This window comes from Palaemon carinicauda, chromosome 26, assembly GCF_036898095.1.
Source record: "Palaemon carinicauda isolate YSFRI2023 chromosome 26, ASM3689809v2, whole genome shotgun sequence".
In the NCBI taxonomy this organism is placed as follows: domain Eukaryota; kingdom Metazoa; phylum Arthropoda; class Malacostraca; order Decapoda; family Palaemonidae; genus Palaemon; species Palaemon carinicauda.
In genome coordinates, this window is record NC_090750.1 from 13,856,224 (window position 1) to 13,867,506 (window position 11,283).

The 11,283-nt window shown below is 40.6% G+C and overlaps 1 protein-coding gene across 1 annotated transcript; it reads right to left on the minus strand.

The window, feature by feature from the left end:
* Positions 1-10,259: 10,259 nt before the first annotated feature.
* On the minus strand, positions 10,260-10,886 carry LOC137619794 (protein FAM200C-like). Its single transcript, XM_068350096.1, has one exon. It carries the CDS (start codon positions 10,884-10,886, stop codon positions 10,260-10,262), a length of 627 nt encoding a protein of 208 aa, XP_068206197.1.
* Between the last annotated feature and the right edge of the window lie 397 nt (positions 10,887-11,283).

Below are 11,283 nucleotides of genomic sequence, written 5' to 3' on the forward strand. Positions count from 1 at the left end.
ATATGGCTATGAAAACTCAGGGATTTTCGTCCACCTTAGGGATTTAGGGCACCAGATTAACTGGAGTGAGTCGTCTTTGCTTTTTAAGAGTACCTGTCCATAGAGAAGGAAAATCCTGGAATCAGCCATCATAAATCAATCAAACACAATGAACCTATCTGGGGGCCAATGGAAAGCTGACACAGTGGACAATACTCTTCTCAACCCTATCATTAAGAAGATAATCCACGGAGACCGACCACCAGACATGTATCAGAAGTCAAGACTTCCTCCAAGCGGCTCAACAATAAGAAGACGCACCTGGATGTAATTAAATTTGGCTAATCCTTCCAGCAATTATAACAACTATAGAACAATTGAACACACCCTTTTGGTTTCATATATTAACTGTCACTCTCCACTGTATTCCTCATTTTTACTTTACATCCCGAAGAGGGTCGTTGTTTATTGACCGAAATATAGTGTGATTTATTCATATTTCCTGTGTTTCTTTTATGGGCCTTTTTGAAAAAACATGTTAAACTGTTCGATTACAGTTATAAGTAAGACATATTAGCCCATCATGGAACCCCTTCGTTTTTTCCATATCTTCAGTTGGAATACCGATATCAAGCATATATTCAGACGTTATGAACGACTAGTGCAGGGACTTCACCGGAGGAAACCCCAGAAATGGTTTCTTGAAGAGAGTCTGCAAGAACAAGTTATACCAAAAATGTATGGCTTTTCACGCTGGACGTCAACATCGGACCCCTTTCCTAATTCCTCCAGGACATTTTTGCAAGAACGAATTAAGTCAGCAAATCATGACATCTATGTAACACGGAGGAATATAAGTGAATTGGGGGTATCTATTCGTCTGCTATGCCGAGATGTTGGTATGTACAGAGATCTTTCTTCATATGTGCTGACTGGTGCTATTAATAGTAATGTGACTCACTCCGAGAAATTGAATAATAAATTAGAAAGACCTTCATACAAAATAGTACATGGAATAATTTAGGAATGGAAAATAACGTTTTGAATTTATCGAAACGTCCACTCACAGTTAATGAGCAAACAGCTCTGAATCTAGGTATCTCTTTTGCTATAAAACACTGACGGGAAAGTCATTTTGATTATGTGGTGGCCTTCGATAAACATTTCTCTAAAAACAATTTTGAAAAAGATGAAACTTGCCTAAAAGGAATCTTGTTAAATGCATTAGAACAAAGTAACAGTAAAAATCCGCTTCCCACAAGGTTTCATAATGCAATTTTTTCATTAAATAAAACCGATAATATCATCATCACAAAATCGGATAAAGACGGAAAAATAGTCATTCTTGATAAAGGGACGTATGTCAACAAAGTTCAATAAATCTTAAACGATGACACTACATACGAAAAGCTAACAAAAGATCCCCGTAACTCTATTGCTCCGGAGTTTTTCAAATCCGTAAAAAAAATCGGAAATAATGAAAAAGACATCGAGGTCTTAGAAAAATTCAAAGTCATGAACCCTTCGTTGCCATATTTTTACGGGCTCCCAAAAACTCACAAGGACGGTATTCCCTTACGCCCAGTCGTCTCATGTAAAGGGTCATTTATATATAATATATCAAAATGGTTAGCAGACTTGCTGTCTCCCTTTCTAGGGAGCTTTTCTTCAGCTCATATTAAACATGCAGAGGACTTCATCCAGAAATTCAATAGATTAAATATCCCGGTAAACAATGTAAAACTCTTGAGTCTTGACGTAGAATCCCTATTTACAAAGGTCCCGATCAACGATGTACTAGGTTTCTTGAGGGAAAAATTAATCCCTTATGAAGGTCACTTCCCTCTCGGTATTGAAAAAACAATTAAGTTAATTAAACTAAGTTTGTCAAATAATGTTTTCTCTTTCAATGGAAATTTTTACAAACAGAAATTTGGTTGTAGTATGGGCAGCCCGTTATCTCCAATTCTAGCTAATCTCTACATGGAATACTTTGAAACAGAAATTTTAACAACAATTAAATCTACGAACATGGTTCGGCAACGCTATGTTAATGACATTTTCACATATTGGGATGATAGCTGGGGAGATTTGAATATGTTTTTCAATAATCTAAATTCCCTAGTCCCTAGCATAAAATTTAAAACTGAATTGGAAAAAGATGGAAAATTAGCTTTTTTGGACATACTAATTATAAGGGAATCGACAGGGTATAATTTCACTGTGTATAGAAAACGAACTTTCTCTATTTCCTACATTCATTTCTTCAGTTATCACGACATTTCTGTAAAAATTGGAGTAGCTTGAAATCTATTTCTTAGAGGTTTGAGAATCTGTTCCCCAGCCTACCTAAATAAAGAATTTGAAATCATTCGTAAACAACTCGCCCAGCTACTCTACCCGACGTATGTCATAGAAAAGGCCATCAACAAAGCCAACACGATATATTATAAAGATCATGATGTTACTAACCAAAGAGATTTTAAAAATAAGAAAAACTCCCATATATAGAAGGTATTAAAAATATAACAAATCATATCAAAGCTGAGAACCCCTTTGCTTTTTCATATCCAAAGACCATAGGAAGCGCCCTTATTAATGTTTGTCAAAATGAAAGAGATATAGAATCCGGCGTTTATAAAGTACCATGTGGGGATTGTGAAAAAGTGTACGTTGGGCAAACGGGCCGTTCGCTAGCTCAAAGATTATCCGAACACAAAAGATCTGTTATATATGGCTATGAAAACTCGGGAATTTTTCTTCACCTTAGGGATTTAGGGCACCAGATTAACTGGAGTGAGTCGTCTTTGCTTTTTAAGAGTACCTGTCCATAGAGAAGGAAAATCCTGGAATCAGCCATCATAAATCAATCAAACACAATGAACCTATCTGGGTGCCAATGGAAAGCTGACCCTATCATTAAGAAGATAATCCACGGAGACCGACCACCAGACATGCATCAGAGGTCAAGACTTCCTCCAAGCGGCTCAACAATAAGAAGACGCACCTGGATGTAATTAAATTTGGCTAATCCTTCCAGCAATTATAACAACTATAGAACAGTTGAACACACCCTTTTGCTTTCATATATAAACCGTCACTCTCCACTGTATTCCTCATTTTTACTTTACATCCCGAAGAGGGTCGATGTTTATTGACCGAAATATAGTGTGATTTATTCATATTTCCTGTGTTTCTTTTATGGGCCTTTTTGTATATATATATATATATATATATATATATATATATATATATATATGTAAGGCATGAAACTCTTCTTCATCTCTTTCTCACTATCATCATCATCATCACCACCACCAAGTCCTGAGGCGACAGCACCGTGGGTGAAGGGGGCAGGCCTGGATAGCTGGAAGCCCTTAGCCCACGACTGCACTCAGGTGGCGAGTCTAAGATCCAGTCGCTCTTTGTTGATGGTGCCGTGACACCAGAGTTCGGCAGCTGGGCCTGTGACTGGGCTGGCCTATTGAGGACACCGTAACCCACCCCACATGCGGAGGCCCCTAGAAAAGGTGGGGTAAACATCGGACACGGCAAACCTGTGTGGTCAGCTCACCGCTGCTGGCGGACATCCCACTAATACGGTCGAAACAACAAAAAAAAAAATATTGACCTTAGGTGGGTGGAACATCCGCAACCTCCAAGACGTGACGAACACCAACCGCCCGGAACGACGTACAGCCCTTGTCTGCAAGGAGCTAGCCCGCTTCAATGTTGATTTGGCGGCTCTTAGCGAGACCAGACTACTGAAAGAGGGCAACATCAGGGAAGCTGGAACAGGCTACACCATCTTTTGGAAAGGTAAGGCCCTAGAGGAGCCTCGCATCCACAGTGTTGGCTTCACCATCCGTTCCCAGCTAGTGCAGCAGCACAACCTCGCTCCCAAGGCCATCAGTGAGTGCCTGATGACTGTTCGCATCCCCATCATGCAGGACAGACACCTCACCCTGATCTCTGTCTACGCCCCGACTATGACCTCAACCGATGATGACAAAGCTGCCTTCTACCGCACCATCCAGGCAGTGCCCGCCAATGACAAGCTTGTTATGCTTGGCGACTTTAATGCCCGAGTAGGCAAAGACCTTCGCCTGTGGGAGGGAATCATCGGCTGCCATGGCATTTGAAATTGCAACGCCAATGGCCAACTCCTACCGGGTCTGTGTGCAGAACACCAAATTGTGGTAACCAACACCATCTTCCAGTTACCAAAACGACAAAAGACCACATGGAGACACCCACGGTCTAAACACTGGCACACCCTAGACTACGTCCTGACCAGAGCCAAAGACCGAGGAGACGTCCGAATCACCCGATCCATCCCCGGAGCGGACGACTGCTGGATGGACCACTGACTCCTCATCTCCCGACTTTCTGTGACGACCCCTACGACCACCCAGAAGGGCACCTGACAGCGTACCACACCAACACTTTGATTGTAGTAAGCTCCGCAACCAACAGGTGGCAAAGAACTACAAGGAGGCGTGCAAACAACACCTTGCAGACCCCGTGGGTCAGGCCACTGTTGAGCACCACTGGACCACCCTCAGAAACGCCATGGGCCGTGCCGCGGAGGAAACACTAGGCTACACCACCAAGAAACGGCAGGATTGGTTTGATGAGAATGATGCTACCATCTCTCTTCTCATTGATACCAAACGACAAGCCCGCCTGACTTTGGAAAACCAACCAACAGCAGCTAACAAATGTGCTCACAAGGTGGCTGAAGCTGGTTGCCAAAGAGGGATCCGTGAAGTCCAGAACACCTGGTGGCAAAGAAAAGCTGCAGAAATACAGAGTTTTGCTGACCAATGTGACCTGCGCAGCTTCTATGCAGCAACAAAGGAAATATTCGGTCCCACACGGTCATCAGTGAGCAGCCTGAAGGACGCGAATGGGGCCACGACCATCACCGACAGTGAGGTCATCCTGTTCAGGTAGAAGTCTCACTTTGAGAACCTCCTCAATGACCAAGCAGACACCCCAGACGATCTCCTGCAAATTACCCCGCAGCATCCCGTCCGTCACTGGATGGCACTACCACCCTCCATCCATGACTTCAACGAGGCCCTGCAACGCATGAAGCCCGGCAAAACCCCAGGGCCAGAAAACATCCCGTTGGAGCTCCTCACTCAAGGTGGCCCCGGTTTGAGGAACAGTTTGATGCTCCTTATACTGAAAATATGGGAGACCAAGACCCTCACCAGTGACTTCTGCGATGCAAACATCGTTACCATCTTCAAGAAGGGAGACAGAGAGAACTGTAAAAACTACCGGGGAATATCACTACTAAGCATTGTGAGTAAGATTTTCGCTCGGATTCTCCTTGACCGCCTCCTTATTCTCGCAGAAGACGTCCTGCCAGAGTCCCAGTGCGGCTTTCGACCTTCCCGCGGGACCATAGACATGATCTTCTGTGCGCGACAACTACAAGAGAAGAGCCTCGAACAACAACAGCCCATAATGTTCATCTTCTGGGATTTGAAAAAGGCCTTCGACAAAGTACCTCGACCTGCCATGTGGGTTGTCCTCAAAAGATATGGCTGCCCACCAGATTCTGTCAAACTGGTGCGTGCCCTCCATGACGGAATGGTTGGGAGAGTCTGCCACCAGAACTCTCTTTCAGACCCATTCCCCATCAACGGCGGCCTGAAGCAGGGCTGTGTTCTGGCCCCAACGTGTTTCTCGCTATACACCGCAGCAATGCTCAACGAGATTCCCCCAGACACACCCTCAGTCGACCTACGTTTACGCATGGATGGAGGCGCTTTCAACCTTGCCAGACTCCATGCCAAAACCAAGACCACCTTGTGTGCAGTGCGAGAACTGCAGTATGCTGACGACAATGCCACCCCAGGGTCAGACGGCAGAGGACCTGCAGTCGTTAGCTGATGCATACAACTCTGCCTACGAACGTTTTGGGATGCAAGTCAACACAGATAAAACAAAGACCCTCGTCCAACATCCACCAGGACTGATGCTCCCAAACTTTAATACCACAGTGAATGACCAACCGTTAGAACAGGTGGACCAGTTCTCCTACATAGGGAGCATCCTAACATCAGCTCCCACAAGCAAAAAGGACGTGGAGAACAGGATCAGGGCAGCCCACTCCGCCTTTGGCCGACTCAACTGCCGCATATTTAACAACCACGCACTGACAATGACCACCAAAATAATGGTGTTCAGGGCAGTAGTCCTCTCCACGCTCCTGTATGCATGTGAAACATGGACGCTATATAGAAACGATATTAGAAACCTAGAACGCTTCCAACAAATGAAACTGAGGCAGATCTTGAAAATCCCCTGGGAGAGCCACACCACCAACATTGAAGTCTTAGAACGTGCCTCGCTAACCAGCGTGGAGGCCACCATCATCCACCACCGCCTCCGCTGGATAGGACACGTGCATAGGATGGATCCATCTAGGCTCCCAAAGAAAATATTCTACGGAGAACTGACCCAGGGCACCAGACCACGAGGAGCCCCAAAAAATGCGCTATAAAGATCAACTAAAGCGCACCCTGGCTCTAACTGACATCGATCCTTCCTCATGGGAAGAAACAGCCAGGGACAGGAAAACCTGGAGGAGTACAGTACACCATGGCACCGTGGACTTCGAGGAGAGGAGGAGACTAAATGAGGAGGCTAGGAGGAGAAGAAGGAGAGAGCGATTAGTACAGCCCCGCCCACCACCTACCCTCCCTTTTGAACACTGTCCGCGACTCTTCCACCACAGACTAGGACTTAACAGCCACATCAGACACAAGCACCCACCCCATAGATAGGAGGCAGATGGCTAACGACAGAACCCAATACTCGGACACGAGTGGGCGCCGACGACGATATATATATATATATATATATATATATATATATATATATATATATATATATATATATATATATATATATATATATATATATATATATATATATATATATATATATATATGGCATGAAACCAAATTATAACTATAACTAAAGAGTTAAAAGTACAAATAAAATAACTATAAAGACTGAAAGGATTTATTTTGTAAAAAAGATACAACATGAATAAATAAAAAATGAGACGAGCAACAATATTATCTAGTTAAAAATGTTTAATGTTATGAGCAATGCCACGAAGATATTGGATTTTATTTGCAGGGTCATACTGTTCTAGCAATTTTCTTATACGCTGATTGGCGTCCCTGTATTTTTTTTTGGAGGTTATGCTGTCTCCACGATTGAGATGTGCAATTTTTGTTGCACTGAGAGCCTCATCACGTTTTAAAGCAGTTCTAAGTGACCAAATATTAGGATGCACATTTGTCACGAATGTTCTTAGTGCATTATGGAATCGTTCAACATAGTTATTGGTGCGTGGCATACCATTTTCAGCGCGTTCACGATTATTCCATAAACGAATATGGAAGACTGGCTCGACTCTTCGCCTTCGTTGGCCACGACCTGTCACTCCTCCAATATAATATGTTTCATAATATGAAACAAGCTCTTAGGGAAAATCGGCGTTATCAGTTAATTCCTCAAAGCCATCAATAACATCGTCAATGGGAAGGAAAGCAAGTGCGGATAAACATCTCACTTTTAAACTAAAATCATCATCTTGGTGATATTGCTGTTTAAAACCTATTGTTACAACTTGTTTGTAAACATTTTGTGAGAGGTGAAATAAGCAACAGGTAACATCTGAACTACGAAATATATCTAATAAACTATTGATGGTCGCTTTTCAAAATCCATCATCACAGTGGCTGGTTCAACATTATGCAAAAGTTCTTTTATAGTAGTAAATAGTCTATTGTAAGTATCTTGTGTCTTATTTGGCAACAAGGCGAACATTCTCGGAATACTAATATCGTTCCGTTCATTCTCAGTAATGGCTGTCACTATTTACACACATTTCTTATGGTAGAGTCTATTACATCCACCTACTATCCCTGTTTTCCATTTTCCCTCCTTATTATTACATATGAGGCAAAGATAGGTAGGAGCACACATAGTGTACTCTTTCTTTTCACTTAGGTTCCTCCATAAGAATAACTAATATATTTTCAATGATATTCTAAGCGAGAAACACAAAGCATAAACACAACTCGGGGCGTAGACTAGCAGAGCTCCACACAAGACGTCCACCTTCTAGCACTGCATACAACAGTAAGTGTTATAGTTTTGAAAATATATATTTTTATTGTATTCTGAATAATAGCTAGTGTTTTAATGGAAGCTGGTAAATCTTACAGAGAATGTACCATTCTTATCACATATTATAGTAAGATGATTGATGTTTTAAGGAAAGTATATCGTTTAATAAATTATCGTAAGATGTCTTTTAAAGAAATATTCTGGTTACTTATGAACTGTAAAGACTTTAAACCAAGGATAGAGTTATTGTATCTGGTTTTTAGTTGGACACAGATCTGGAAGTATTTAGATAAGTACATTGATAAGAAGACAAAAGATACAATATATAGATATGTTCATGAGGTTTACAGTCACTCCCGCCCCTAGTTACACCGGCCCTCAGTCACTGCGGCCCCCAACCTTAGTCACTCAGGCCTATCTCCCTAGTCACTACAGCCTACCTCCCTAGTCACTCTAGCCTATCACCCTAGTCACTCCAGCCCACTGAACGGATTTTGAGCAAAGCGAAAAATCTATTTTTTGGTGAGATGGCCATGACGAAGCTACTAAAGGACGTCATGGCTTAAGCCCAAAAACTATACTATGTTATCTAGAAAGAATATATAATAACAGGCTCTCTTTTATTAAATAATTACGCAGTATAGTATACACATACGCAATAACTACATAATACTATGTAATCTAGAAAGAATATATAATAACAGAAATAACCAAACAAGGCTCACCACACTAGCTCTATCGTGATGTAAACGACTCGCCTCCCTAGTTCAAAGCTCTGATATTATAGTAACAAATTAGTTTGGCCTTCTCTTTACTTTTTCAATATATTACTGTTAACATTACATAAAATAAAATAATATATTACGATATAATAGTTTAAGTCAGTGGTTCTTAACCTTTTTCTCCCTAGCGCCCCTTTTCAGATATTTAATCCTTAGAATATGATATATTTACTTAATACCAATACATCCACATTTATTATTACTTGAAGAAAATAGTCGCAGTATTTAGGTTAATTTTCAAATAGAACATGTATGTGCCTCCAAACAAACAAACCTCAAAATAATAATACTAATAATAATATGAAAAAAAATACGTATCCAAAAAAAAATCAGGAAACAAATGTAATTAATGACTACCTTGGGCCTGGTGAGAACTTGCCAACTTAATAATATCAGGTTCAATATTTGATAAACAGAGCCTCAAGTCACCCCTTTTACATATTTGCAAGCTATTTCTCTGCTTAGTCAAGAGTTGCAAGACAACACTGAATCCTTTCTTTACCAGGTATGATGAAGGAAATGCTAACAATAATAATTTGATTTTTTTCTAAAGATGAGGATATTTATCTTGTTCCTTTGGCCAGAAAGCTTCATGGCCAATCTGCTGAAACAACACTTTACCTTCAATGTCATTTTTCAAGTCTATAAGTTCTTCAACTAGATTTGGATCAGCATTGGTTGCATCAGCCTGGAATGGATTTACAACCCACTCTGGTATTTTCAATTCTTTGAGATCTTTAAATCTGATCGTCATATCTTCTTTCAGTGCTTGAAGATGAGAGGAATAGCAGTCTAGATCAGTGTCTGACAAACAAGAATCATCGGTTTGGTTTTCCTTCAGTGCTTTTAAGCTAGGAAACTGATTTAAGTCTAGTCTAATAAATGCCATTATTATTCCCTTTGCTTTGATGAGACAAATTTTGGTTCCTTGCAATTTAATGTTGACCTCATTTAATTTGTTGAAAATATCAGACAAATAAGCAAGATCTGCTCTTCTGTTTTCCAAATCTGTACTAATTTTCTCGTCGAATAATTTACACTTAAAGAAATCAAGAACAGAATCATAGAGGTTATAAAAGCGTCGTAGACAGTTGCCTTTTGAAAGCCATCTGACTCCCGTATGTAGCAAGAGCCGTTCAAATTCTTCTTCATTTTCATGACAAAGTTGGCGAAAGATGCGGTCATTCAATGAATGGGCTTTGATCCTATTCACTGCTTTGATAACAGCTTGCAGGGTACTATGCAATCTGTCACTGAGATGCTTTGCAGCTAAATGCTGCCTGTGAATGACGCAGTGGATTGTAAAGATATCCGGAACTTCTCTTTTCAGATGTGCTATAAATCCACGATGGCGTCCAACGACGGTGCTCCATCGGTTGCACAAGCAATAACATTTGAAAGTGGAATTCCTTTCTGTTTAAAGAATTGTTCAACTGCCCTATAAACCGTTGAACCTTTAGTGTCAACCTCTAATTTTTCAGCAAACAGAAACTCTTCAACAACTGCACGACTGCTATTTATATAGCGCACATAAGCCAGTATCAAAGCTTCATTGTCGCGTAGTGTTGTCTTATCAAGTTGTAAAGAAAATTGTGTTGTTTTGAGTTCATCATAAAGTTTATTTTCAATGTCACTTGCCATTTCATCAATTCTGGAAGACACTGAACTATTGCTCAACGGAATTGAAGGAGTTATATCTTTTTGAGTGGGCATCATGGTACTGATGATTTCTTTCACTGCTGGTATAATAAGAGTTTCACTAATAGTGTGCGATTTTCCACATTTAGCAATAAGCTTTGAAACTTTGTAAGATGCAATAAGTCCTTTCTCAACTTCATTTCCGTGTGATTTGAACAATCCTCCAATGGTGAAACGTTTTTCAAATTTTACTTCCAAATCACGAAAGTATGCTACATCCTTGTTTGCTTTTTCTGGATGCTTTACCTTCAAATGATCAATCATTCTCGAAGGTTTCATTCCTTCATTTGTGAAAGTTTTCTCACATAATAAACACATTGGTAGCTGTTCATTATTCACAGAAGGAATTACACCATATTTCAAGTATTCACTCGACTATTGGCGACACTTTCGCTTTTGGTTACTCATCTTAGGTTTGGCTGATTACTCTGAAACAAACAAATATTTTTCATTATATACGACACAGAATGAATAGTTATATAGTTCAAGTATTTGTCATAACAATGTGGAATCCAAAAATGTAAAAAAAGAAAAGAAAAGAAAGTGTTAAGAGGTAGTTTAATATATCGTGTATAGATACACAAATATTATGTGAAGAATTTTCTTCACCACTCTTCTTCTTCATAGTTTATACGTAGACTTTGTTATTGTTCGTGACGTC

What these genes read in the sequence shown, in the direction of transcription:
- LOC137619794 (XM_068350096.1), bottom strand. Translation starts at nt 10,886, where the DNA reads ATGATTGATCATTTGAAGGTAAAGCATCCAGAAAAAGCAAACAAGGAT.